Source organism: Sylvia atricapilla, chromosome 1, assembly GCF_009819655.1.
Source record: "Sylvia atricapilla isolate bSylAtr1 chromosome 1, bSylAtr1.pri, whole genome shotgun sequence".
Taxonomy (NCBI): domain Eukaryota; kingdom Metazoa; phylum Chordata; class Aves; order Passeriformes; family Sylviidae; genus Sylvia; species Sylvia atricapilla.
Genome location: NC_089140.1, coordinates 925,572 through 951,605, shown reverse-complemented (window position 1 = coordinate 951,605; position 26,034 = coordinate 925,572). Strand labels below are relative to the sequence as shown.

Below are 26,034 nucleotides of genomic sequence, written 5' to 3'. Positions count from 1 at the left end.
CCGCTCCTCCCGGCTCCTGAGCGACATACCCCGGTCCTTGAGGGGACATTGAGGGGGACCTGGACCCCTGAGGAGGTCACGGGTTTGTTGGGGGCTGAGGGGCGATGCTGAGGGGTCTCCCCCCAGTTCCCTTAAGAAGAAGCTGGTCCCTAAGGGGAATGAGGGACCCACACAGCCTTTGGGGGGGCTGAGGGTGTCCAGCCTCAGAAAGGGGAAGCTGAGGGACCCCCAATTCCTGGGAGTGCTGAGGGACCTCAGCTTCTGGAGGGGGACTTGAGGAACCCTGAGCCCTGAGGGGGGACCCCAGCCCTTAATGGAGGAGGCTGAGAGACCCTCCCCAGTCTCTTTTCCAGAGGGAAGGAGGCAGCGGGAGTTCCCTCAGACCCCTTTTGGTGTGGGAGAGGAGCAGGAGCTGAGCTCACCCCTTCTCTTTGGCAGCAGACAGACAGAGCTGAGAGCCCCCAAAACCCTTCAGCGAGGTGTCAGGGGCTCTTGGAGCTTCCCGACCCCGCGGGGGCTCCGAGAACCTGTGCCTCCAGGTTTACACACCAACCTTTCCCTAGGAAACCGTTCTCTTATGGGAACATCCCATCTTAGCGTCAAAGCCCGATGGCTCGTGGTGAATCCTCGGGGATTGTGTCGCTGTGCAGGGAATGGCTCGGGGAGAGTGTCCTGCGCCAGGCAGGAGCTGCTGGAATCCCTCAGGATTGCACACTCGGAGGAGTTCCGTGGGGTGGGAGCCACACGCAGCTCTGAGTCACTGCGGAATGAACTCGAATGCAGTTTTAATTAAACGGGAAGGTGGCTCCCAGCCTACTCACCCTGAAACCTGCCGGGGGATGTGGGATGGGGAGCATTCCATGGATACAGCGCTGCTGCAGCCCCGGGAGGAGGGACTGAGGATGGGGAGCCTCCTTGGGAAGTGGTTGTTCCTTCTGCAGGGTGATGTTTGTGACAGTGTGGGCTGGAAGCTGGGGGGATTCTGTGACAAAAGCTGGTTTGGGATGCAGAGTGCAGTGGGTTTAGGATTAAAGTGAGTTTTTTGGGGAAGGAGAAGATGACCAGATCCTGGCAGTCCCGTGTTTCTGGGAGACAATAGCAGGAGGTCTATGATCCCAGTCCTATCTTGGATAAATTCCTCACCATTGTTTCTAAAATTCCATCCGTTTCTGTGGATTTTTTCCATAGTGAAGAGCCATTTAAATCCTCCTTATCCTTACAGGGGGTTAAAATATATTAGGAAAGATCATAACCATCACAGAACAATTTGGGATAGAAGGAACCTTAAGGATCATCCAGTGCCACTCCTTAGATGAGCAGAGACACCTCCCACTGTCCCAGGCTGCTCCAAACCCTGTCCAGCCTGGTCTTGGACACTTCCAGGGATCCAGGGGCAGCCACAGCTGCCCTGGGAATCCATTCCAGGGCCTCCCACCCTCACAGGGAAGAATTCCTTCCCCAAAATCCCAAAGGCAGATCCCAGCAGCACCTGATACGTTGTCAGTGCTCTGTCCATGTTGTTTCAAGCATTCCAGCTTTCCCTCCTACACCCACGGCCTGGAATTCCAAGCGTTTCATTCCTTTGATTCCTCTCTGTTGTCTTGAGTCATCCTGTGAAAAGATCCCACCTTGTGCTGCTCCTGCCTCTGGATATCCCTTTTTCCAGTGCCCACGTGTCCCCTGGTGATGGAATTATTGCAGCCCAGCTTTCCCTCCCCATTCCCAGGAACAGGCTGGCTGCTCCAGCTGCTGGAGCTTTCAGCAGGAATTTTTCTCAGTTTGAAGTTGGAGGTGGCTTGGGTTCACTCAGGCACCCCAAATTCAGCCAGCACTGACTGTCTCTGCCCTGCCCTGGCTTGGGAATGTTTTCCTGCTGTAAATCCAGGCTGGGATTCCAGCAGGGACAGGGTTTGGGTGATTCTTACCCAGGAGTAAGGAAGGAATGTGAAGGTCACGGAGCTGCTCCAGGGCTGGAGCCAGGCTGGGAATGTTCCTCTGGAGAGGAGAAGCTCCAGGGAGAGCTCAGAGCCCCTGAAGGGGCTCCAGGAGAGGGACTGGGGACAAGGGCTGGAGGGACAGGACACAGGGAATGGCTTTGAGGTGAAAGAAGTTGATTTAGATGGGATATTGGGCAGGAATTCCTGGCTGGGCTGGAATTCCCAGAGATTTGTGGCTGCTCCTGGATCCCTGGAATGTCTCAGGCCAGGTTGGATCACTCTGGCACAGTGGGAGGTGGCACTGGATCCTTCAGATCCTTCCCAAGCCATTCCAGGATCCTCTGATAAAAGCTTTGAGGAATATTCCAAGTCCAACCCAGAGGAACCCCCAGATGGATCCCACACCACTGCAGTGAATTTATTCTCCTTTTTTTCCTCTCCTGCTACTTTTTGTCTCTCCCTTCTCTAAACCAAAAAGCTTCCAAACATCCCTTTTTCCCAGAATTTGGGTCTTGATGTGCCCAATCCTTAGGCTCATGGATTTGGAAAGTTCTCTTGTCTCCCTGTCTCTTTAACAGCTGCAGCTCCTGATGTTCCCTCACAGCTCCCTTTGGAGCCTCTCCGAAATGTTTAATTAAATATTCATTTGCTAGGAGCACACGTGGATGGGCTGGAGGGAGGAAGGGAGGGAGGAGACACACCTCATTCTGTGGTTAATCCTTTTCCTTTTGGGAAAAAAAAATGGAATTTTGCTTAGCAAAGCCAAATTTCTGCTTTCTCCTCTGAGAATCACCGGGCTGGGCATTGGTGTGGTCACAAAAGAACCAACCAAACCCTTCTCCCCAATTGATCCCCACCCCAGTCGTGTTCAGGAGGGTGAAGCTGTGCTTCCCTCCTCATCCAGCACTGGTGCTGATGGAAAAGATGATGGAGATTCCACCAAGGGCAGGGAAACACCAGGTCTGGAATAATCATGGAGAGAGCAGAAATGAGGCTTCTGCACCTTTTTTTTTTTTTTTTAAATTTGGTGGGGTTTGAGGCTTTGAACTCCAGCTATGGACAAGCCAAGGGGCAGAATTCCTCTCTCAGAACCTCTCCCCCTTATTTTTAGTGGGATTCCAGTTTTCTTCCCTTGGCAGCTCACAACCAAACACTGCAAAAGCCCCGAGAATTCCAGCTCATGGACCAGTCCGAGTGTTTGGGGCCGTTATTCCCTGAGCTGCAGGTCCTGATCTGATTTTTAACGGCACACAAAGGAGCTCCTCAGTGTTCCTGTTCTTCCTGAGCATTGTTCCTGGGATTGTTTCCTCCTTGCAGGATGAAAGCAGCCTGAGGTGTTTTCTGGGATGTGCTGCCTGTGCTCCAGGCCAGGGACACATCAGAGGCTGCTGGAATGCCCCACTCCAGAAACCAGGAAAAGCTGATGCTATTCCTATTATTTCATTACAAATTAAGAGGGAATCAATCCCTTCCTGGCTCCTGCTGGCTCCCACTGGAGCTGGAGGAGAAAGATCCAAGTGCCAGGCTGGCACCTCCACAAATCCTGGCCAAAGTGTGGCACAAGGGAAGGTTTGTGCCTTCCCAAATCCTTGGAGAGCGGAGTTGATGTGAGCTCCTCTTGCTGCTGCAGCTCCTCCCATGGCTCTGGGCCGCTCCAATGCCGTTTTTCCATGACTAACTCCAAGACTAATTAGAAAAATCTCCTTAAATATAACCCAGGTCTGGCAAACTGAAATAATCCCCAGCCGTGGAGAGGCTCCAGTTTTTGTTTCCTGTGCAATCCCAACGGCACTGACAGGTCATGGAGAGCCCTGGGGGCTTCTCTCCCATCCTGATCCCAGTTTTTCCAGAGCAGACTGGAGACTCCAAACCCCCCAAACTGGAGCAGCTGCACCCCCGAGAGCTGAGGCAGAGCTGGAGGAGCCTCTGGATAAGTGGAATTCCAGACAGCTCAGGCTGATTCCAGCAGGATCTTTGAAAACTCAGTGTCTGGCTGTGCTGCAGATGTTGGAGCATGTTTGGGAGATCCTCCAGGAAAACAGCCCTGGAAAGGAAAGGAATATGGTTTATGGGAGAGATTGGAAAAGCAGATGATCCTTTGTGCACAGGAGAGCTGCAGGATGAGGATGTGATTCCAAGCTTGTCACCCAACAGACAGGAATTATTTGGGATTCTGCCTGGATGCAGCCAGCTCTTCCCTTACATAAAATACGAGGATTTTTAGTTCTAAGATAACACAACATTTCTTTTTGCTGTCCCTTCAGGAGTGTTGAGAAGGGCAGGGCTGGAGCTGATCCCTTCAGGATGCTCCCTGTCCCTGTGGGAAATGGAGGGATTGGAATTCTGAAAAGCAGTTGGGCTTCTCTGGGAATTCTTAGTTGTACATCCAGAGGGGATATGTTCTCTGCTTCAAAGGAATTGGTCACCATTCTCCTGGAATCCTGGAATGGTTTGGGCTGGAGGGACCTTCAGGATCATCCCATTCCCAACCTCCCACCATCTCAGGCTGCTCCAAACTCCAATATCCAACCCGGCCTTGGACTCTTCCAGGGATCCAGGGGCAGCCACAGCTTCTCTGGGAATTCCAGCCCAGCTCCTCCCCACGCTCCCAGCCAGGAATTCCTTCCCAATACCCCATCCATCTGGCAGTGGGAAGCTGTTCAGAGTTCCCTCTTTCCTGCTGCCCACCCTGGGGGATCAGCCCGGGGAATGTGGAGCTCCTCATCCACCAACAGCCCCAAATCCTTCCCTTCTCACTGTCCACCCGGCCTGGATTTGTGTTTGGGATTCTCCTGATCCAGGTACATCCCTTTACCTCTTCCTGCCCAAACTGTGAGGGATTGAACACCAGCTCTGCTCCTGCTGTGGCCTCTCTGTGCCAGCAGCCCCTCAGCAAAGATGGATTTTTGGGCTTTTCTGAGGCTCTGCAGCACCAAACTCTCAGCGCTGCAGGGCGGTGACGTCAGGAACACCAGAAATGCCTTTCCCCCACCTACACCACTCTCCTTGGGAGAAAGGCTCCCCTTGTGCCCTGGAATTTGTTACCATTTGGGGCTGTGGGGGTGGCCGGGAGCAGATTCCTTTGTTACCCACGTCAGAAGGGAATTCTGGGATTCCTGGGGTCGGGAGGGAGCCTCGCAAAGTTCCTTTCTCTGCAAAACAGAATCTTTGGCCTTAAAAGCCAAGGACCTAAAGTTATAAATTGTAGAACAGAACATCCTGGAATGGGATCGGGAAGAGGATGAGCTCTTTCCCACTTTCTCCTTAGGTGACTCCAGAGTTTCTCCATCAGGAAAGTGCATTAATTTAGGCATGGAAAGGGAGGGAGCACTTTGGGAAAGAAGAGCTGAGTGAACACGTGCTGAGGGCTCATCCTTGGAAGGGTTTTCCATATTCCACAGGAAAAACTTGTCCTTTTCCTGCAGCAAGAACTGCAGATGTCCCTTGGGAACTCGCTGTGGAGCACTGATGGAATGAACATAATGATGGTTTTAAAGAAGAGATCCCAATTTCTTCATCTCCCTGAGGGCTCTCCACTATTCCAGGAGTAGTTCCAAACAGAAGGAATCCCAGCTTTCCTCTTGTCCAGCACCAGGGAATATTTATTGCCTGGGCTCTTTGCTGATGCAGCTCCATGGATTTCACTGCTCACAGGGATCATTCCCAGTCTGGGAGCACTGCCCAGAGCCAGGGGATTTCATGCCAGTGCTGATTTCATCCCAGCAGGAATCCTGCAGGATGGCTGGGGCTGTCTGCTCCTGCCAGGCCCACGTGTGCAGGAGATGAGGCTGTCTGGTGGCAGCTCCTCGTGGGGTGAGGTCACAGCACCCCTGGAGCTGCAGCCTGGTGGCACCAGGGCATGGAATCATGGAATGGTTCAGGTTGGAAAAGCCCTCCTGGATCAGTGAGGCCAAGCATGACCCAGCACTGCCAAGGCCACCACTGATCGTGTCCCCAAGTGCCACATCCTTATGGATGTCACATCCTGCCAGGGATGGGGACTCCACCACTGCTCTGGGCTGTCCCTTCCAATGCCTCATCACCTTTTCCATGAGGAAATTGCTCCCAAATTTCCACCCTGAGCCTCCCCTGGCCCAGCCTGAGGCTGTTCCCTCTCCTCCTGTCCCTGTTCCCTGGAGCAGATCCCAAATCCCCAAATCCCTCCTGTCAGAGCCACCAGGTCCCCTCTGAGCTCCTTTTCTCCAGCCTCAGCCCCTTCCCAGCTCCCTCAGGAGTTTTCCAGCCCCTTCCCAACTCCTTTTCCTCCCCTGGACACTCTCCAGCTCCTCAATGTCACTCTTGTCATGAGGGGCCCGGAGCTGCCACCTGGGCTCTGTAATTTACAGTGATTTGGTGAAATAAGGGCCTTTTTCTCCTCCTCGGGTCACACTACAGGCTCGGGGTTTGAGCAAATAGAACCTTGGTGTTGAAATTCCTGTTATCTTTAGTTATAAAGATAATTATGCTTATAAATAGAAGGTGACTGTGTGCATTTGAAGCAGGTGTTTCACTTTAAGGGGTGCCTGTTCAATTTTAGCACCACTTTTCATTTATGAAAAAGCTGAATTGAGATTTGGACAGTTGTGATTTTTGGCAACTTAGGCTTAGGGGGAAATGAAAGTCAAGTAAAATGTTGTTTTGCTTGCACACTCAGCCTGAATGGGAGCACTCATCCAAACAAACCAAATGACCTCTTCCCCTTGGGTTGAATTCCTTACAGAATTTCAGAGATAAGAGGAGGCCTTGTTCTTTCACCTTTCAGAAACAGCACAAGGAAAACTGGAGTTCTTCTGTGGTTTGGGGATGTTTCAGAGACCCGGGGAGGGATTTTCCAGCAGGATGAAGGTGTATCAATAATGGGATTTATTACTGATAAATCAGTGGGTTGGGCCAGGAGCAGCTGAGGACGGAATGGCCTCATCCATGGGGAAGGGCTGGAGTTGCTGAGCAGGTCGGATGTTCCTGAGCCTCGGGGCTGGAATGTGGAATGTGGACAGGCCAAGCAGCACATTTGTCCCCGTGGTCACCCAGGCTGTGCCCTTCCCACTTGGAATTCCCAATCCCAGAGCTCCAGCACTGGGTGTCCTGAGGGATTTCCCTGTCCTGAGCAGAAACAGGGGACACAGAGAGTCCTCATCTGGCAGGGAGGAGGGAATGAAAATCCCAGGGATATGGGGAGGGGCTGTCAGCTCTCAGGTCCTGGAATCACTTCCCTTTATGGCCTTTCCTTAAGGAATTTGCCGGGTTTTTGTATTTTTAAAGCTCTGGCCGGGCTGGAGTGTGTGTTCGCTGTGTGAAGTCAGGGTGGGGACCTGCTCTGCCAACATTCCAGGGCCAAGGAAGTAGCCTTGAGCTCCATCCCCTCATGGACCCTGGGCCTGCAGCCCTGACTCCTTTTCCCAGAGATTCCCCATCCCACTGTGTGGGATTTTACAGATATCTCAAGTTCTTGGAGCCTCTGGGATGTTTTTTCCATGTGGTATGGGGTTAGGAGAAGGGATTGATGCAGCCCTTCATCCCCTAAATCACACACAGTTATAAATGGGAAGGGGTTTTTTTCCATGAGCTGTTATAGTCCCGACCACTTCACTTCCTAATTTTGCTCTGGGAATTCGGAATGCTGCAAAATCCAGGAGAACAGGATTTGTACAGCATAATCCAGGCACAGAGGACACCATGGACAGGGATTCAGGCACACCTGAGCTGCCCAGGACAGAGACAAGACCCTCCAAAAATGCCTCCATTTTTTCCCCATCTGGCAGGAATTTTGCTGTCTAAACTCCTAGCAAGTTTATGTTTTCTAGGTCTGAGGGAGAAGGGAGGCACTGTTGGGAATCATGGAATTCCTGAATCCAAACAGCATTCCTGTTACCTCTGAGAGATGACACAGGGGGAGGATTTTGCAGAGGAGCAGAGAAGGATAACCTGGAGGGAAGGGCCCTGCTGTGCTGTCCCATAAAACAAAACTCCAATGGGAAATTCTTGTTTAAGTGAGGAAAAAAGGACAGCCCTGCACAAAGCTGGGATGGGCATGGACTGGGATGAGTCAGACTGACGTGGAAATTAAGGAAAAAAAAGCTCGGGGAGAAGTAACCAGAGCAAAGTCCTGACTTGGATGGAGCAGGGAATCACTGGAGCAGTGGCTGGAGCTGATCCCTGCTCCTTTCCTGCTCTCCCTGCTCTAGGTGGGGGACCATAAATTCAGCGCCCACCGGATCGTGCTGGCAGCCTCCATCCCCTACTTCCACGCCATGTTCACCAACGACATGATGGAGTGCAAGCAGGACGAGATTGTCATGCAGGGCATGGATCCCAGGTAAAACCCCCAGGGGAAATCACAGGCACCACCTCTGCTCTGCCTGGCTGTGTGTGCAAGGCTCAGAGCCTGCTCCCTGCCTGAGCGAGCCCACAGAACACCCTGCTGTTGGCAGAGCGCTCTCCCAGCCGGAATTCCGTGGATTTTTCTGCCCTTTCTCCCTGTTTTTAGTGCGCTGGAGGCTCTGATCAACTTTGCCTACAACGGTCACCTGGCCATAGACCAGCAGAATGTGCAGTCCCTGCTCATGGGGGCCAGTTTCCTGCAGCTGCAGAACATCAAGGATGCCTGTTGCACCTTCCTCAGGGAGAGGTGAGTGGGGCTGGGAGGATCCTGAGGGAATTCCGGGGGGATTCTGGGGGATTCCAGCTGCTCCCCAGCAGCAGCGAGGTTCAGTCACGTGTGTCCAGCTCGGGAGGAGCCGGGTGTGTCCTTCTGGCAGGAGTATGCATCCCAAAACTTGGCATCTGTAGAGTTATGGAACACAAAATGGGTTGGGAGGGACCTTAAAACCCATCCCAAACCATTCCCACACCTTCCACTGTCCCAGGCTGCTCCAAGCCCCAATGTCCAACCCACCTTTGGACACTTCCAGGGATCCAGGGGCAGCCACAGCTTCTCTGGGAATTCCAACCCAGGGTCTCACTCTCCCAGCCAGGAATTCTTTCCCAATATCCAATCCATCCCTGCCCTCTGGCAGTGGGAAGCCATTCCCCCTTCTCCTACCATTCTCATTCCCTTCAGAATAACTTATCATCCTTTATGGGCACACAGTAAAAGACCTTGGCCAGCCAAAGGAATTAACACCCAGAGCAGAACTGAGGAGACATTTCCCTTTTCAAGAGCCCATCCTGGCAGGAATTGCCCTTCCTGCTGCCATGTGTGCTAAAGGGGAGGAACACTGCCTCAGCCCAGGAGCTGGACAGGAAACTGTGGCAGAGCCCTAAATCAATCCCAGGCTTTTCAATTTCCTCACTGGTGTTTGGCTGGGAGGCTGTTCCAGCAGCATGGTCTGGAAATGGGAAGCTGGGATACTCTTTGTCCACATTCCACATGGATTCCCAGCCATGCCAGGGAGTCTGACGTGTTCAGTTCTCCCAGCCTGGCTTCTCTGCAGCTGCTCCGTGGTGTGATGTTAAACACACCCACCAAATCCAGGGATTGGCCTCCAAAACTCTCCCAAATCCACCAGGAGCAGCCAGGTGTCCTGAGTGAAGTCCTGATGTTAAGTGCACAGCTGCCAGTTTGGTCAATAACCAAAACGAGTGGATTCTGGTCATCCTGGAGAGCTGGGACATGGACTGGGCTCTCCTTCTTAAGTGGAATTGAGAACTGAGATATTTTTAGGCAGCTGTGTTGTAACCAAGCCCTGTGGGAGCCCTCAGAGTCACCCTCATGTGACAGTTCCCCACCCAACAGCAGCAGGACCTGGAGCTGCTGGAGAGATCCAGAGGAGGCCCCAGAGCTGCTCCAAGGGCTGGACCCAGGCTGGGAGAGCTGGGAATGTTCCCCTGGAGAGGAGAAGCTCCAGGGAGAGCTCAGAGCCCTGCCAGGGCCTGAAGGGGCTCCAGGAGAGCTGGAGAGGGACTGGGGACAAGGGCTGGAGGGACAGGACACAGGGAATGGATCCCACTGCCAGAGGGCAGGGCTGGATGGGAGAATGGGAAAAGATTCCTGGCTGTGAGGGTGGGGAGGAGCCGGCACAGGGTGCCCAGAGAAGCTGTGGATGTTCCCAGAGCCACCTGGATCTGTCCAGTGCCTCTCTGGCAGGGACAAGGGGACATTTGTGTTTTCTGTCCTCTGGCTCTGTCTTGGATTCTCCTGCAGCTCCCTGTGCAGATCAGCTCCTGGGTGAGCTGGAATCAGCCGTCACTGGAGAAGACACATCTTCCACTGCACTGTGTGTCCTGCAAGGCTTCTGTGCTTCCCAGAATCCTGGAATGCTTTGGGTTGGAGGAGACCTTAAATCCCATCCCATTCCACCCCTGCCATGAGCAGGGACACCTCCCACCATCCCATGCTCCTCCAAGCCCCATCCAACCTAACTTTGGTCACTTCCAGGGCTCCAGGGAAGCTTCTCTCCCTGCCATTAACCTGACATTGCTGTTGCTCTCCTCCTCCTGCTGCCCTTTTCCAGGCTCCATCCCAAGAACTGCCTGGGTGTCCGGCAGTTTGCCGAGACCATGATGTGCACGGTGCTCTACGACGCTGCCAACAGCTTCATCCACCAGCACTTTGTGGAGGTCTCCATGTCTGAGGAGTTCCTGGCCCTGCCCTTTGAGGACGTCCTGGAGCTCGTTTCCAGGGATGAGCTCAACGTCAAATCCGAGGAGCAGGTACCTGGGGAAGGTCCTGGCCGAGGAAAGTTGGACCTTGAGGGGTTTCTTGCTGCGTGGGAGTGGAATGGGAATGGGAAGTGTTCTGCTCCTGGGCTGAGTGAAGAGGAGGTGTCCTGGCACAGTGGGGACACTCAGCTGTGATGGTTTCCTGTGCCTGCTCCAGACAGAAACAGAAAGCAAGGTTCTTTGGGATCACTGAATCATTGGGGTTTGCAGAACCCTCAGACACCATCAAGTCCAACGTCCCCCAGCACTGCCAAGGCCACCTCTGACCAATGTCCCCAAGTGCCACATCCACGTGGCTTTTAAATCCCTGCAGGAGACTCCACCACTGCCACATTTGGGCAGCCCTTTCCATCAAGGAATTTTTCCAGATTCCTGCCTAAACCTCTGCTGGGACAACACAAGGCTGTTTCCTCTCCTCCTGTCCCTTGTTCTCCTGGAGAAGAGCTGGAATCTCACCTGGCTGCACCCTCCTGTCAGGGAGTCTTTGAGAGAGAGAAGAGTTCATGGTGTTGGCACAGCCTTGAGAATCCATCAGTGTGGGCTGACAGTGAGCAGGGAAAACAGAGCCTGTCCTTGAGCGTGGAAATCTGTCCTGCTGTTCCTGGGGAGGTGACAGAGGCAGGGCAGACCTCCAGCTTCCCCTTGTAGGGTAAAAATGTGCTGCTTTAATCCGGCTTAGAGAGAGAGAGGAACCTGCCTCACATTCCAGCCACATTCCTGTATCATACCAAGAATTCCTCACTCTGTTTTTCCCAGAACAGGTGGGATCCAAAGAGTCCATCCTGAGGACATTTCCCTGTGCCCTGGCACCTGCCAGCTCCACTCTTCAGAAATTCCTGTAGAATTCTTCCATCTGTAGGGTGGAAGAAAGTTGGTTTGGGGTTTTTAATCCCTGTGGTGCTGTTGGAGAAGCATTTTTGCACTGGAAAGTTTGGGAATTGTGTTGGGAAAGACTCCAGGTGCCACTATGGAAGAAAGAGTTGATGGTTTTGTTCTGGTCAGTCGTAAAGGCTGCAATAACTTTAATGGGGAGTCCTGTGAACCCAGGAACGTGTGTCCCAAAATAAACTGGGACCAGGGCACCAGGATCCTTTTGTAGCTGGAGTGATCCAGTGGGGGCTTCAGAGAGTCTATCCCTTCCAGTGTCTGGGATGGAGCCTGGAGGGACCAGCTCAGCTCCAGAGGTCTCCAGTGTAGTTATCCAGAGAGAACAGATGGATCCCTGTCATCAAACCTGACTCCTGGTTTCTCATGGAGCCGCACCATTCCCAGTCTTCTTTCCCAGTTTGAAGATTTCTGTCACTAAATAAACAGAGTTTCGTGTTCTGTGCCACCTCCTCTGCCAAAATCCTCCTTGCAGCTCCATCATCTCCCTGCAAACTTTTATGCTGAATGTCCCATTCCACAGGGCAGGAGATTGGAATTGTCAGAGGTGGGGGAAGAAACCTGCATGGAGCCAGGCTGAGAGAGCTGGGAATGTTCCCCTGGAGAGGAGAAGGCTCCAGGGAGAGCTCAGAGCCCTGCCAGGGCTGAAGGGACTCCAGGAGAGCTGGAGAGGGACTGGGGACAAGGGCTGGAGGGACAGGACACAGGGATTGGCTTCCACTGCCAGAGCGCAGGGAGGGATGGGAGATTGGGAAGGAATTCCTGGCTGGGAGCGTGGGGAGTGACATAGAGCAGCTGTGGCTGCCCCTGGATCCCTGGAAGTGTCTAAGGCCGGGTTGGGCATTGGGGCTTGGAGCAATCTGGGACAGTGGGAGGTGTCCCTGCCATGGCAGGGATGGCACTGGATGATCCTCGAGCTTCCTTCCACCCCAACCATTCCAAGATTTCATTTCATTCCCATCCACTTGCACAACCCCCAAACTCCAACTCCCCATTTCTGTCTCCTGGCAGGTGTTTGAAGCTGCCTTGGCCTGGATCCGCTACGACAGAGACCAGAGGGAATCCTTCCTGCCCGAGCTCCTGACCAAAATCCGCCTCCCCCTGTGCCGGCCGCAGTTCCTCACGGACCGCGTGCAGCAGGACGACCTGGTCCGGTGCTGCCACAAGTGCAGGTGAGCCTTGGCCACGGAATCAAAGTCAGATCCTTCAATCTCACACTCCGTGCAGTCAGATCTCCTCTTTTAATCATCCCCTGGTTGGATTTCAGGGATCTGGTTGACGAAGCCAAGGATTATCACCTGATGCCGGAGCGCCGGCCGCACCTGCCGGCGTTCAAAACACGGCCGCGGTGCTGCACGTCCATCGCAGGGCTGATCTACGCCGTGGGGGGACTCAACTCAGCAGGTACCTTGCAGTGGAAAGATCACCAAGGGCTGGCTGGGGTGATGGGAGGCTGGAATTCCCTCCTGTGGAAGCGTGGAGCAGTTTCTCCTCCTCCGTGCAGCACTTTGACCCTTCCGGTGAAACTCTCGGGGTGGTTGTGCCCATAGTTTAACATCTTCCATCTACAATCCTGTCCAGGTGAGGTTATTTAGGACGTGCTCCTCAAGACTTGAGTGCATCCAGATGAGAGCAGTGAGGATGGTGAGGGGCTTGGAGCACAAACCCTGTGAGGAACCACTGAGGGAGCTGGAGGTGTTTATCCTGGAGAAAAGGAGACTCAGGGATAACCTTATCACTCTCTACAACTCCCTAAAAGGTGGCTGTGCTCAGGTGTGGGTTGGGCTCTTTTTCCAGGCAGCAACTGACAGAACAAGAGGACACAGTCTAAACTGCAGCAAGGGAAATATAGGCTGGATATTAGGGAAAAGTTTTTCAAGGAAAGGATCTGCCCAGGGAGGTGATGGAGTCACCATCTCGGGCTGTGTTTAAGAAAAGACTGGATGTGGCACTGAGTGCCATGGTTTAGTTGAGGTTAAGGTTGGGCTGGACTTGATGATCTTGGAGGTCTTTTCCAACCTAATGATTCTGTGATTCTGTGACTTTGAGGATGGTGTCCTTGCCTGGAGCCCCAAGCAGGACCTGCAGTGATCTCCACAATGTTGTTGGGGTTGTGGGATCACAACAGTTTGACATGAGCCTCACCAAGGCATAAAAAGGGAACAGAAAGTGACCAAGGAAAAACATTTTAGGGAGGAGCAAAGCAGCGACACCACAGATGGGACTTGCAGGTCTCTGCTGCCCCTTGGAGGACAGTGGAGGAGTCACTTCCACAGAGGGAACTTGTCGAGGTGCCTTGTGCAGAGCACAGGAGAGCTTGGAAATGTTCCCTGGATCTTTCTGAGTGTGGGAACAATGGGAATTGTTCAGAGCAGGATCTCTGTGGGTGAGCAGAAATGTCTCTGTGGGAGCAGATAGGCTGGAATATCAGAGTCCAGGACAGGACAGAGAATCCCAGAATGGTCTGGGTTGGAAGGGACCTTAAGGATCATCCCATTCCACTCCCTGCTGTGGGCAGAGACACCTTCCACTGTCCCAAGCTGCTCCAAGCCCTGTCCAATCTGGCCTCGGACACTGCTAAGGATCCAGGGGCAGCCACAGCCTCTCTGGGAATCCATTCCAGGACCTCATCACCCCCACAGGGAAGAATTTCTTACCTTGACCCAAGTGCAACACTTTCCACTCATTAAATTCCCATTCCTTTTTTCCTCCTCCAGACATTCACACCCCACACAGCAGCACCACCACTCCCCACCCACCCTCCCAGGGCTTCATCAGGTCTCCCCTCTTTTTAATTTGAGTAGCAAATTTCTACGCAGGCGACTCTCTGAACGTGGTGGAGGTGTTTGACCCCATTGCCAACCGGTGGGAGAAGTGCCAGCCCATGGGCACGGCGCGCAGCCGCGTCGGCGTGGCCGTGCTCAACGGGCTGCTCTACGCCATCGGCGGCTACGACGGCCAGCTCCGCCTCAGCACCGTGGAGGTCTACAACCCCGACACCGACTCCTGGTCCAAAGTGGAGAGCATGAACAGCAAGAGGAGGTAGGTGCAGCTCAGTGGGAAGATAGTTCTGGAAAAGCGAGGGAAAAACGAGGTGGTGAGTGTCCAGCGGGGTGTCGGCAAGTGTCTAGGTTTAGATAGACAGGTATCTCTCAGGGAAGATTAGAGTCTCCCTTGGAATGTAAGCTCCTCCCTCTTTTTTTCCAAATTATTATGAATTTGCAATTAAAAGGCTGTCAGGCAGAGATTTTGGGAATAGGTATAGCAGTTCTTTACTATGGCTGTAAAAAGTGTTGTAGTATATACAACATTTACAGAATATTACACAATAAGCAACCAACCAAACAAACAAGAAATCCTAGAAAACCTTAGGAGTCAGAAATACAACCTGACACCCTGTTGGTCAGGGTGTTGGAAACAGCCCAAAGTGAGCCCTCCTGGAGTGGCAGATGTGGTCCTGTTGGAGTAGAGATGGTTTTGTAGAAAAAGGGTCCAGAGATGGTGAGATGGGTCTGGTCTTCCTCCAAGAATCCAGTGGAAAACTGGATGTCTGGTGACACTTGTGGCTTCTTTTATTTAGATGGAAATGGTTTGGCTTTTCTCTCGGGGTGGAGCATCTCACAATGGGATATGTAATTGTCATGTCATTGGTGAGCCTTAATGGCTCATTAACAGGAGATATTCCCACAGAGGGAATGGGAGGGTGAGCAGAGATAACAAACACTCTCCACTGAGCAGAGATAAGAAACACTGCTCCACCTGGTTTTTAACAGCTGGCTTGTTATCAGAGAAGGCAGTTACCTCCTCTCTTCTGGAGTTACAACAGATGAGGAAAAAATCTCCCCAACAGGGTTCTAATAGATGGAATAGAATTAACATTTTTTTTCTTTTTTGGTTACAAAACCCAAGAGGTTTGAAAGCAAAACCATTGAGAGACTCCAAATCAGAAATACAACTTAATAGGAGGAAAAAAGAAGTAAAATAAACTAAATGCAATAATACAAAAGACCACTGACAGAGTCAGAATACAACCCGAGCAGGGTGATGGAAGCAGTCCAGGTGAGATGGTCTTCCTGAAGCAGTGATCCCATAGAAAGGTCTGGAAACTCTGGTCCTCTGGGAATCCAATAGATAAGGGCTCCTTGTACTGTCCCAAATCCCAGATTATATCCAGGTGGGAATGCTTGGCTCCTCCCCCTGGGCAGAGCATCTCACAATGGGTTGATATCATTTTATGAGTCCTGCAGTGGATCCTTGATTGCCCATTAAACAGAGAGCTCCCAGGAGTTACCTGTGAGTCCTGGGGCAAGACATTGATGGGCCATTAACAGAAGACAGCCCAGAGGGAGGAGGCAAGGGAAACACTTCAACACCTTCAACAGCTCATGGAGACGGTGGTAGAATACATACTTCGGGCACATCCTTCACTGCAACCCAGGCAGTGGGGTAAAAACGGGAAAGGAGGAGTGGGACAGTGTGGAGGCAGCTGGGATTTCCTTGGTTTGTTTCTGGTGCAGCCAGGTGGGGGTCAGGCTCTGCTCCCAGAGAACAGGGGAAATGGCCCCAAGCTGTGCCAGGGGAGTTCAGGTTGGATACAGGGAAAATTCCTCCTGGAAATGGTGGTTTAGCCCTGGCCCAGGCTGTCCAGTTGTTTTGGTTTAAGGCAGACTCCCAAATGGGGTTCCTCTGGGGAGCAAACTCAAACAGCTCCTCCCTCCAGCTGGTCCAGGAAAGAACTTCTCTGGAGAAAAGTGGAAAAAGCTATTTAACAAAGTGCCCACAAGCATAAGGAATGAATAATATGAAACATTAAAACCTTCTGTTCTGGAGTGAGATTGACAAAGTCCTTGCTGTGGGTGTAGCTTGGTCAGTCCTCTGTTCATCCTTCTGGAGGTCCAGGCCCTGGTGGGCTGCAGGTGCCAGCCCTCGGTGCTCCTCTGGGTTTTTCAGTCCAGAGCAGGGTTAAACAGTCCCAAGGAAAAGGTAAAAAACCAGTCTAGGAAGCTTCTTTGCCTCAGCCAACTAAACTAACTAAAAGCAAAAAAAGATTTCTGTCCTGCTGTCTGTCTGTGCCTCAGCCAAACACTGTCCCGAGAAAAATTGCAGAGGAGCGAATGCTGTTTTTCAAAATACACCCTGCACTTCTTCTTTCTCTGCTTTGCTCTCAGAACCAGTTTAAAGGCACAGAACTCAATGTGAAACACACACAGAGAACAGACAGCTGGGGATACAAGCATCATAAAGTTACCCCAGGACACCAGGGCAGGGGTGGAGGGTGTACATGTCCCCCACTAGGTTTCTCTGGAGCTCCCTCGGCCACTCCTGGTGCTCCAGCCCCTTCCCCATCTCCATTCCCTTCTCTGGGCACATTCCAGCCCCTCCCAATGTGTCTTTTTGTTGTGAGGGGCCCAAATCCAAACCCAGGATTCGAGGTGCTCCTGCCATGAGCATCTTTCCCCTCGGTGAGCTCAGAGTTCAGGTGGGACTGAACAGTTTGGAGGTGAATCCGGGGAAAGGGAGGTTTGGTGGGATGACACAGGCAGAGTGTCACAGTGTTGGGGACACAGGCAGAGTGTCACAGTGTTGGGGACAGTGTGGCAGCACCTCCAGCCCCCTCACAGGGTCCTGCTGTTCCTTGCAGTGCCATGGGAACGGTGGTGCTGGACGGGCAGATCTACGTCTGTGGTGGATATGATGGAAACTCATCCCTCAACTCAGTTGAGTCCTACTCTCCAGAAACAAACAAGTAAGAGCTCGTTGTGTCCCAGAGCTTGTCCAGGAGTTTCCCCTCCAGTGTTCCGTGTCCTGGTGTTGTGACAGGTAGAATTATAAAAGAAAGGTCTAATAAAATCAGGCCTGCTCTATTAAATTAATAGCTAGCCTGTCATTTCTTCTTCTAAGTGCAGCTAACAAGTAATTTGTAAGTTCACATATGAAGCTATTTTGAGAATGAGAAGTTCCTTTAACACAAGAATCTATTCTGAGGGTGAAAAATAAGTGCACCTGTAATAATAACAAGAGATTTGTCCCATGAAAATCAGTAAAAAAAATACATAAATGATCCAAGAATGGATAGATTTGATGGACAAGTAAAATACCTTTTACTAACCAACAGAATAATTAACAAGAAAGCTATTAACCAATTAGAGGTTGCCCTCAAGCTGTATAAAAGACAGCACATGGTCATAATAAAGATTTCACTCTGTGCGTCGTGTCCACCCTAACAACATCCAAAGAGCATCTGGGCTCTGAGAATGGTTGGACTAAGGAGAGATGGTGGAATCCAGCGCTAGAAAATCGTGGGATAATCTGTGGGAGATTTGCTAAGCTCTCCCCTCTCCCTGGCAGGTGGACAGCAGTGACCCCCATGAGCTCCAACCGCAGCGCTGCCGGAGTCACGGTGTTCGAGGGCCGGATCTACGTGTCGGGAGGGCACGACGGGCTCCAGATCTTCAACAGTGTAAGGCCCTGTGCAGGGCTCATCCCCTGCACCTCAGCACGGGGCTGGAAGGCTCCATGTCCTTTCCCTGTGCATCCAGATAGCCCCAAGTGGTTGTGCCACCAAGTTCTGTCACTTCCACCCGTAACAGGAAAAAACCTGAGGTGGAACAGAAGTGACTCATTTATTCACTCAGGGCCATGGAGATGTTCTGAGGGCTGGAGCCATTGGATATGGAGACAGGCTGGGAGAGAAGAGAAGGCTCCAGAGAGACCTTAGAGCCCCTTGCAAGGCCTAAGGGGGCTCCAGGAGAGCTGGAGAGGGACTGGGGATGAGGGATGGAGGGACAGGACACAGGGAATGGCTTTAAGATGAAGGAGGGGAGATTTAGGTGGGATGTTGGGAAGGAATTCCTGGCTGGGAGGGTGGGCAGGCCCTGGCACAGGGTGCCCAGAGCAGCTGTGGCTGCCCCTGGATCCCTGGCAGTGCCCAAGGCCAGGCTGGACACTGGGGCTTGGAGCAGCCTGGGACAGTGGAAGGTGTCCCTGCCATGGCAGGGGGTGGCACTGGATGAACTTTAGGATTTCTTCCAACCCAAACCCTTCAGTCACAATCCCATAACGGCTGAACTTTTCACTGAGGGCAGTTCAGTCTTCTCAGCTGCTCCTGCTGCTCCAGACCCTTCCCTGGGAAGCTCCTCACCACCTGGAGAAAGATTGTTTTGAGGAAGGAAAGTTGTTTACCGAGATTGTTCTGAGAAAAAGCTTTCCTAAGAAACTTTTCCTTGGGAAAATGTTAGCAACTGCTAAGCAGGCTAAAATTCTCTCAGGCCCACACACCCGCAGTTTGGAGATGTGCCAGCACAGTGGGGGACTGTCACAGGGCTCCTCCCAAAGCAGGAACATCCCTGACTGTAAGAGAATCCGTGGACGGCAGGGAGAGGGATCTCTGCAGACCTGAGATGCTCTAGGAATACTGCCTTTAAGAAAACCAGGAATGAAACTGCCTGGTTTATTGCATTGGCCATGGGTAAAAGGGCCTTGCCTTCAGCCACCAGCCTTGGCTGAAGGGATGTCCCAAAGAGAGAGAGGGAGAAAGAGAGAGAGAGCAAGAGCAAGAGAGTGAGGTCCTTGTTACAATAGATACCTCCTTTTGTGTTGAACATTCTAATTTACAGTGACCAACCAGGCACGAGATACAAATCCTACACAATTTACATACAGCCTATGAGAACTGCTATATTACCATATCACTCTGTATCTCAAACTCTAAAAATTATTTTTTTATCAACCTGATACCTTGGCAGGGCTTCTCCCTTAGGCCCTTAGGTGTCCTTTTGTTTGCTGTTGCTAAACCCACCTCCAGCTAATCCCCATCTTCCTGCTGCCACGCAGCCATCTCAAACCTCGCCTTCATTTCTATTTCACTCACGGCTTTTGTATTTTTAGAACCTCCCCTCAAAACAATCACATCCATAAGCTTTTCCCGCCTCACCTTTCCCAACACCTGACCGTGTGTCCTCACTCCGTGGCAGGTGGAATACTACAACCCCCACACGTCCAGCTGGCACCCGGTGCCCCCCATGCTGAACAAGCGGTGCCGGCACGGCGCGGCCGCATGTTCGTAATACATATCTCCTTTTGTCTTGAATATTCTTATTTACAGTGACCAACCAGGCACAAGATACAAATCCTACAGAATTTACATACAGCCTATGGGAACTGCTATATTACCGTATCACTCTGTATTCTAAACTCTAAAACTTACTTTTTTATCTACCTTCTTCCTGATACCTTGGCAGGGCTTCTCCCTTGGGCCTTTAGGTGTCCTTTTGTCTGCTGTTGTTAAACCCACCATCTTTCTGCCTGCCACGCAGCCATCTCAAACCTCGCCTTCATTTCTATTTCACTCACAGCTTTTATATCTTTAGAAGCAATCACATCCATAAGCTTTTCCCTCCTCACCTTTCCCAACACCTGACCGTGTGTCCTCGCTCCGTGGCAGGTGGAATACTACAACCCGCACACGTCCAGCTGGCACCCGGTGCCCCCCATGCTGAACAAGCGGTGCCGGCACGGCGCGGCGGCGCTGGGCAGCCGCATGTTCGTGTGCGGCGGCTACGACGGCTCGGGCTTCCTCAGCGCCGCCGAGGTGTACAGCTCCGTGGCCGACCAGTGGTACCTGATCGTGCCCATGAACACCCGCCGCAGCCGCGTGTCCCTGGTGGCCAACTGCGGCCGGCTCTACGCCGTGGGCGGCTACGACGGACAGTCCAACCTCAGCTCGGTGGAGATGTACGACCCCGAGAGCAACCGCTGGACGTTCATGGCGCCCATGGTGTGCCACGAGGGCGGTGTGGGCGTGGGCTGCGTGCCGCTCCTCACCATCTGACAGCGGAGGGTTTGCTTAGGGGGGGTGGTCTCGTCGGCAAACGAGCGTGCCAGGATTTCCAGGTGCTCCATCCAAATGTGGAATTGACTGAGTGATTCCCCCCTGCCTGTGGCTTTGTTGGGATGAAGGTCCCGAAAGGTGGAACGTGGTGAGTTGATGTGTGAGCAGAGATCCTTCAGCCTCTCTCAGAGATGAAATCCATCCGTCTGAGAGGACCCATCCATGAATCCACCCAACTGTCGTCGGTTTTCCTGCAGTTGCACCTTTGGGGAGAGCCGTTGTGGGCTGGGGGAGGGGGGCCAGGCTTCATTGTGACGTAAAAACGGCGACTCCAAGGACTTGGAAAATCCATCTGCACCTTCTGGGAGCAGCAAAACCACCTGAGCACCCCCTCAGGGGCATCAGGGACAATTTGGGGCGTCCTGGTCACACAGAGGGGTCTCCAAACAGGACAAACACGGCGCTGTCACTTCCAGGAGCTCCTTACACAAGACACCCCCAGTTTCTCGTGCTTTCCTCAACTCGATGTGGAAAACTTCTCCACAAGAGCCACAGGATGGAGAAACCAGGAAGAGGAAAAGTTCCGTTAAACCAGGATCGTTTGGGCAAGCTCTGGAGAAGGGTGGATGGAAACGACTCCAGGCAACAGCCTGAGGGTTTCAAAATGGGAAACAGATTATCAGGATGTCCTTTAAATTAAATATCAAGGTATTTTCCAAGCCTAAGAGGCAGCCGGAGCAGAAAGGCTGGGATATTTTAGGAGAGGCAAGGAAAACATGTCACGAGTTTGTCGTGCTCTGCTGGGAAAGGTCTTTGCCATGGGTTTTGTGCCAGGAAACTTTGGAATGCTGGCAGAGCCAAAGAGCTGCCTGGCAGCATCTTCCCTGCATCAGCCCCTTCAGCCCCTCTCCTGCATGATCCGTGATCCACCATCCCTCCGGAGCTCTCCGTGCCCGGCTCTTCCCGTGCCACCCTGGGCACAGCCATACCTCCTCCGGGCAGGCAGGGCCAGGCAGCAGGAATGGGAGCTGATCCCAGCTGCTGACAGGGATTTGGGATCTCCCCTCCCCGTGTCCAGCCCCATCCTGGGAGCTGGGAGGAGCAGGATGTGTCCCCCAGCCCCGCTCCTCGTGTCTGTTCCTGCTCCCAGCATCCCTGGGATTGACTCTGCCTGTACATGTGGATGTCTATATTGGGGTACTGTGTATATTTTAGGGTCTATAATGAAGCATATCTGGTTCTAAATGTGATCTATCAGTACATATCCATTTCTCCCACATCTATCCACTGCTGGCTTCCCAGGAATGGGAATCCTTTGGATTTTTCTGTGCTGCTCAGACTTTAAAAAAGAAAAAAAGAAAAAAAAAAAAAAAAAAAGAAAAAGAACACGAATACTTGGATCAGAATGAAGTTGTTGCCCTCTTGTTGCATCTTCCCTTATTCAGGACCCCTCCTGATGGTCCCCATGGGCACAGGAGGCTCTGGTGAGCTGCTCTCCTGGTGTTCCATGATCCCTTCTCCCTCCCACCATCTCTCATCTGGGGCTTGTGTCCGTAAGAATGGGAATAGTGGAACAAAAGCCTTTGGAAGAGCAGCAGCTCCCCTGACCCCAGGGCTGCTGATGGCCCCCGGGAGACTCGGGTGTCCCCCAGATGTGTTTCCTGGGCTTCCATCCCCCGGGATTGCTTTGCTTTTCCACTGTGGATAAAGCAAGGGAGAAAGGGGAGCTCCTGGCTCCAAAGACGACAGGAAAACACTGAATTTTGGGGAAACGAGACCTGCTCACCCAGGGAAAGCAAACTGGGAAAGAGCAGGATCCACCCTGTGTAGTCCTCAGCAAACCCTGTGTTTGTGAATCCAGGGAAAACCTGGGCACGGGGTGTTTGGATGAATCTGAGCCCCAAAAGCGTGTAAGAAAACTGGGAGAGGGGAGGGAGGCTCCTGGTTCTTCTCTCCGTGGGAACCAGGAGGATGCCGTGGCTCCCGGCTCGGGAGGAGCGGGATCTCGGCTGGAGAAACAAGGAGCAGGCACAGGCAAGGGGCCACGGAGGGGGGATCTGCCCTGCCGAGCTCCAGCATCGCCGCATCTCCTGCAGGTCCAGGCGCGCTTCCCCCGCGGCACGGGGCCAAGGAAAACACCGGCAACCCGATCCCTTGCCAAGCCGGGGGCCGCTGTTTGTCCCGGGGCCGGAGCCTCATTCCCGGCTCATGGCGCTGGTGCTGGGCGCCGTGCTGCTGGCGGCGGGCGCTGCCCTGGCCCCGGCCGTGCCCCCGGCCATGCCCGCGCCCCGGGAGCTGGCCCGCTCCGTGCTGGAGACGCACGGGCAGGAGCTGCGCCTGCTGCGGCTGCTGGGAGTCGCCAGGACGGTAGGGAAAAGGGATGAGGTTTTCGGGGGACGCTCCCGGCTCCGGCACTCGGCCGGCCACCCAAACACCGAGTTTTTTTTTTCTCCCGGCAGAGCTTCGATTGGGGGACCCACTTCAGCATCAACTTCACGGCCCGGCAGCCGCCCTGCCCCAAGGCCGGCTCGGAGCCCCGCGGCTGCCGGGGCCGCCCGGGCAGGGTGAGCGTGGGCTGGGACCCCCAAAGCGGGTGTGCGGGGTGTCCCCGGGGTGCTGAGGCCGCTCTGTCCGCAGGTGCAGCGCTGCTCGGCCCAGGTGTCCGTGTTCACCTTCCTGCCCGACGTGCCGCTGTCGATGGTGGAGTGCGGCCGGGAGCCGGTGAGAGCTCCGGGAGCGCGTCCTGGGGCTGGGACACGTGTGTCCTTCACTTCGAGGGGTTTTTTTTGGCTCTGGAGTAAAAGCCCCCTTTATTTCTCCCCGCAGCAGCCCGGTGACAGCGCCCAGCCCCGCTCCCCCGGCGCCAGCCCAGGTCACTCATCATCATCATCCTCCTCATCATCATCATCCTCCTCATCCTCGGGACCCCCCCCTCGGCCTCGGGCCCCTCCCAGCGCGGCCCTGCGGGGACCATCCCGCCGCCCCGTGTCCCCAGCGGAGCTGGAATAAAGAGATTTCGGGCTCGGACGTGTGCGTGTGTGGGGTGACGGTTTGGGGGACCCTCGGCCTTGGGCAACAGCGATGGGGCAAGTTCGGGGTTGTGCAACCCGACACGGGCAACGTGTCCCCGCCAGGGACCCCGAGGGCTCCTGGCCCCAAACCCCCCCCGAGAGCAGCCCCGAGGGGTTCAGGTGCCACTCCCATCCACGGGGACACACTGGGATTTGGGACACACTGGGACACCCCCCCGCACCGCGTGTCCCCCCCCAAACCACCGCTCTGCGGGCTGGGGCCGGGCGTTTCCCAAGGGCGAGCCGCGGGGCGGGTCCCCAAGCTCCCGTGGGGATAAAAGGGGCGCGGGGGTGGCCGTGGGGACAGCGATGGCGAGTTGGTGGCTGCTGGTGCTGGCGGTGCTGGGGGGGGCCCGAGCCCTCCCCGCCCCGGCGCCCCTCGCCTACACCCAGGCGCTGGCGCTGGCCGTGGACTCCTACAACCAGCGGCCCGAGGTGCAGAACGCCTTCAGGCTGCTCAGCGCTGAGCCCGAGCCCGGCCCGGTGAGTGCCCCCCACCCCGCGACCCCCCCACGGGTGACACCCCACCCCACCCGGGACCCCCCGCCCGTGGTGCCTGGATTGGGGCCGCCCAGCCCGAGTAAGTGCCCCCCACTCGGGACCCCCTGTTTGTGTCCCTTCCCACTCCTGACCCCTATTCCTGTCCCCCTGCTCCTGGAAGCTCCTCGGGGTGACAGCGCCGACCCTAAACCTCACCCCAGTGAGTGTCACCCCACTCGTGATTCCCTATTTCTGACACATTCACATCCCTCCATGATCCCCACCTTGTGACCGCTCAGCGCTGACCCTGAGCCCACCCCGCTGGTCACCCCCTACGAGTGACACCCCCGCTCCTGACCCCCCAACTGTCACCTCCCCCTGGTGACCGGCCACCCACGCGTGTCCCCAGGGCGTGGAGCTGAGCTCGCTGCGGGGACTCAACTTCAGCATGATGGAGACGGACTGCGCCGTCAGCGCCCGCATCAACCCCGACGACTGCGACTTCAAGGAGAACGGGGTGAGGAGGAGGAGGAGGAGGAGCGGGAGGAAGGGGGGACACGGGGGGCCCGGTGCCATCCGCAGGGTGACACTGACTTGTCCCCATGTCACCCCCCAGGCCATCAAGGAGTGCTCGGGGACGGTGCAGCTCCTGTCGGACTCCCCCGAGATCGACCTGAGCTGCTCCGACGCCTCGTCCGACGTGAGTGGGGGGAGCTGGGGGGCACCCTTGGGTGGGGTGGGACGAGAGGGTCCCTCCCTCTGCCTTACACCCCTAAAAGGGACACCCCGATGGCTCCAGAGGAGGGTGGGGGGTCCTGGGGAGCTCAGAGGTGCCGGGTGCAGTGTTCCAGGTGTGGGGTCCCCAGTGTGGGGTCCTGGCTGGGGGGCTTTAGGTGCAGACTCCCAGGGGTTAGGTCCGGGTTTTGGGAGTGGGGTGCAGGGCCCCAGATGGAGCATCCTGGGTGGGCTCTGGGTGTGGGGACATGGGTGGGGTCCCAAGTGTTGGATTCTGGATACGGGGTCCCAGGTGTGGTGTCCCTGGTGTGGGGACACGAGTGGTGTCCCTGGTGTGGGGTCCTGGGTGTGGAACACCCTGATGTGGGGTTCTGAGTGGGATCCTGGGAATGGGGTCCCTGATGGGGAGTCCTGGGTGGGATCCTGGGCTTGGAATACCCCTGGTGTGGGGTCCTGGGTGTGGAATACCCCTCATGTATCCTGGGATGTACCCCTCATGGATCCTGGGGATGGGGTCCCCTGGGTGGGGTTCTGGGTGGGATCCTGGGGATGGGGGTCCCCTGGTGTGGGGTCCTGGGTGTGGAATACCCTGATGTGGGGTTCTGGGTGGGATCCTGGGCTTGGAATACCCCTAGTGTGGGGTCCTGGGTGGGATACTGGGTGTGGAATACCCCTCATGTATCCTGGGCGGGATCCTGGGGATGGGGTCCCCTGGGTGGGATCCTGGGGATGGGGTCCCCTGGGTGGGGTCCCAGGTGTGCTCCCAAGGGGAATCCCACCCCCCCCGCCCCCCCTGACCCCTCCATCCCTCCGGCAGCCGGTTCTGATCCAGCGCGGCCGCTTCGGGCGCTTCCTGAGGAAGGTGCGGCGCTTCCGGCCCAAGGTCAAGTTCAACGTCCACCTGAGGGGCTCCGTGGGTCTGGGCTGAGCAATAAAAGGGCCGCGGGGAGTGGCCGAGTGGGCACCGAGCTCCTCCTGTCTCTGTCACACGGGGAAACTGAGGCACGGCTGGGACACGGGGCTGCAACCCCGCGTCGTGGTCCCGAGGGGACAGGGATGGGTTCGCTCTGGGTCCCACCCAAAAAAGGGACCATCATCATCCCCACAGTGTCACTGTCCCCGCAGAGTCATTGTCCCCAGGGTGGCATTGCCCTCGTTGCATCTTGACCCCCCCAAACCAGCAGTGATGGCACAGGGAGATGGGGGGACACAGGGGACACTGGGAGCCCTCCAGGGAGCTGCTGGGGGGGTTTCAGGTCCCCCATGACAGACCCAGTTTGGGACAGGGACATTGTGGGTGCAGAGTTGGGGGGCTCCGGACTCCCTGTGCCCCAAAAGTGGCTTGAGCAGGGTCACCCCTGGGGGTGTCCCCCCAATATTCCTATGGGTCTGTACCCCACAAACACCTCTGTGGGGACCTCACAGGCTCCGGGGG

General features: G+C 54.7%; 1 protein-coding gene across 1 annotated transcript; it reads left to right on the top strand.

The window, feature by feature from the left end:
• The first annotated feature begins 23,678 nt into the window (after positions 1 to 23,678).
• CAMP (cathelicidin antimicrobial peptide) lies at positions 23,679 to 25,563 on the top strand. Its single transcript, XM_066313347.1, has 4 exons — positions 23,679 to 23,867; positions 24,274 to 24,381; positions 24,481 to 24,564; positions 25,417 to 25,563. Exons 1-4 carry the CDS (start codon positions 23,694 to 23,696, stop codon positions 25,525 to 25,527), a joined length of 477 nt encoding a protein of 158 aa, XP_066169444.1. The 5' UTR covers positions 23,679 to 23,693; the 3' UTR covers positions 25,528 to 25,563.
• Positions 25,564 to 26,034: the final 471 nt, after the last annotated feature.

Coding starts and splice junctions, on each gene's coding strand:
- CAMP (XM_066313347.1), top strand. CDS start 23,694: ATGGCGAGTTGGTGGCTGCTGGTGCTGGCGGTGCTGGGGGGGGCCCGA. Junction 24,382..24,480: donor GCGACTTCAAGGAGAACGGG/GTGAGGAGGAGG, acceptor GTCACCCCCCAG/GCCATCAAGGAGTGCTCGGG. Junction 24,565..25,416: donor GCTCCGACGCCTCGTCCGAC/GTGAGTGGGGGG, acceptor TCCCTCCGGCAG/CCGGTTCTGATCCAGCGCGG.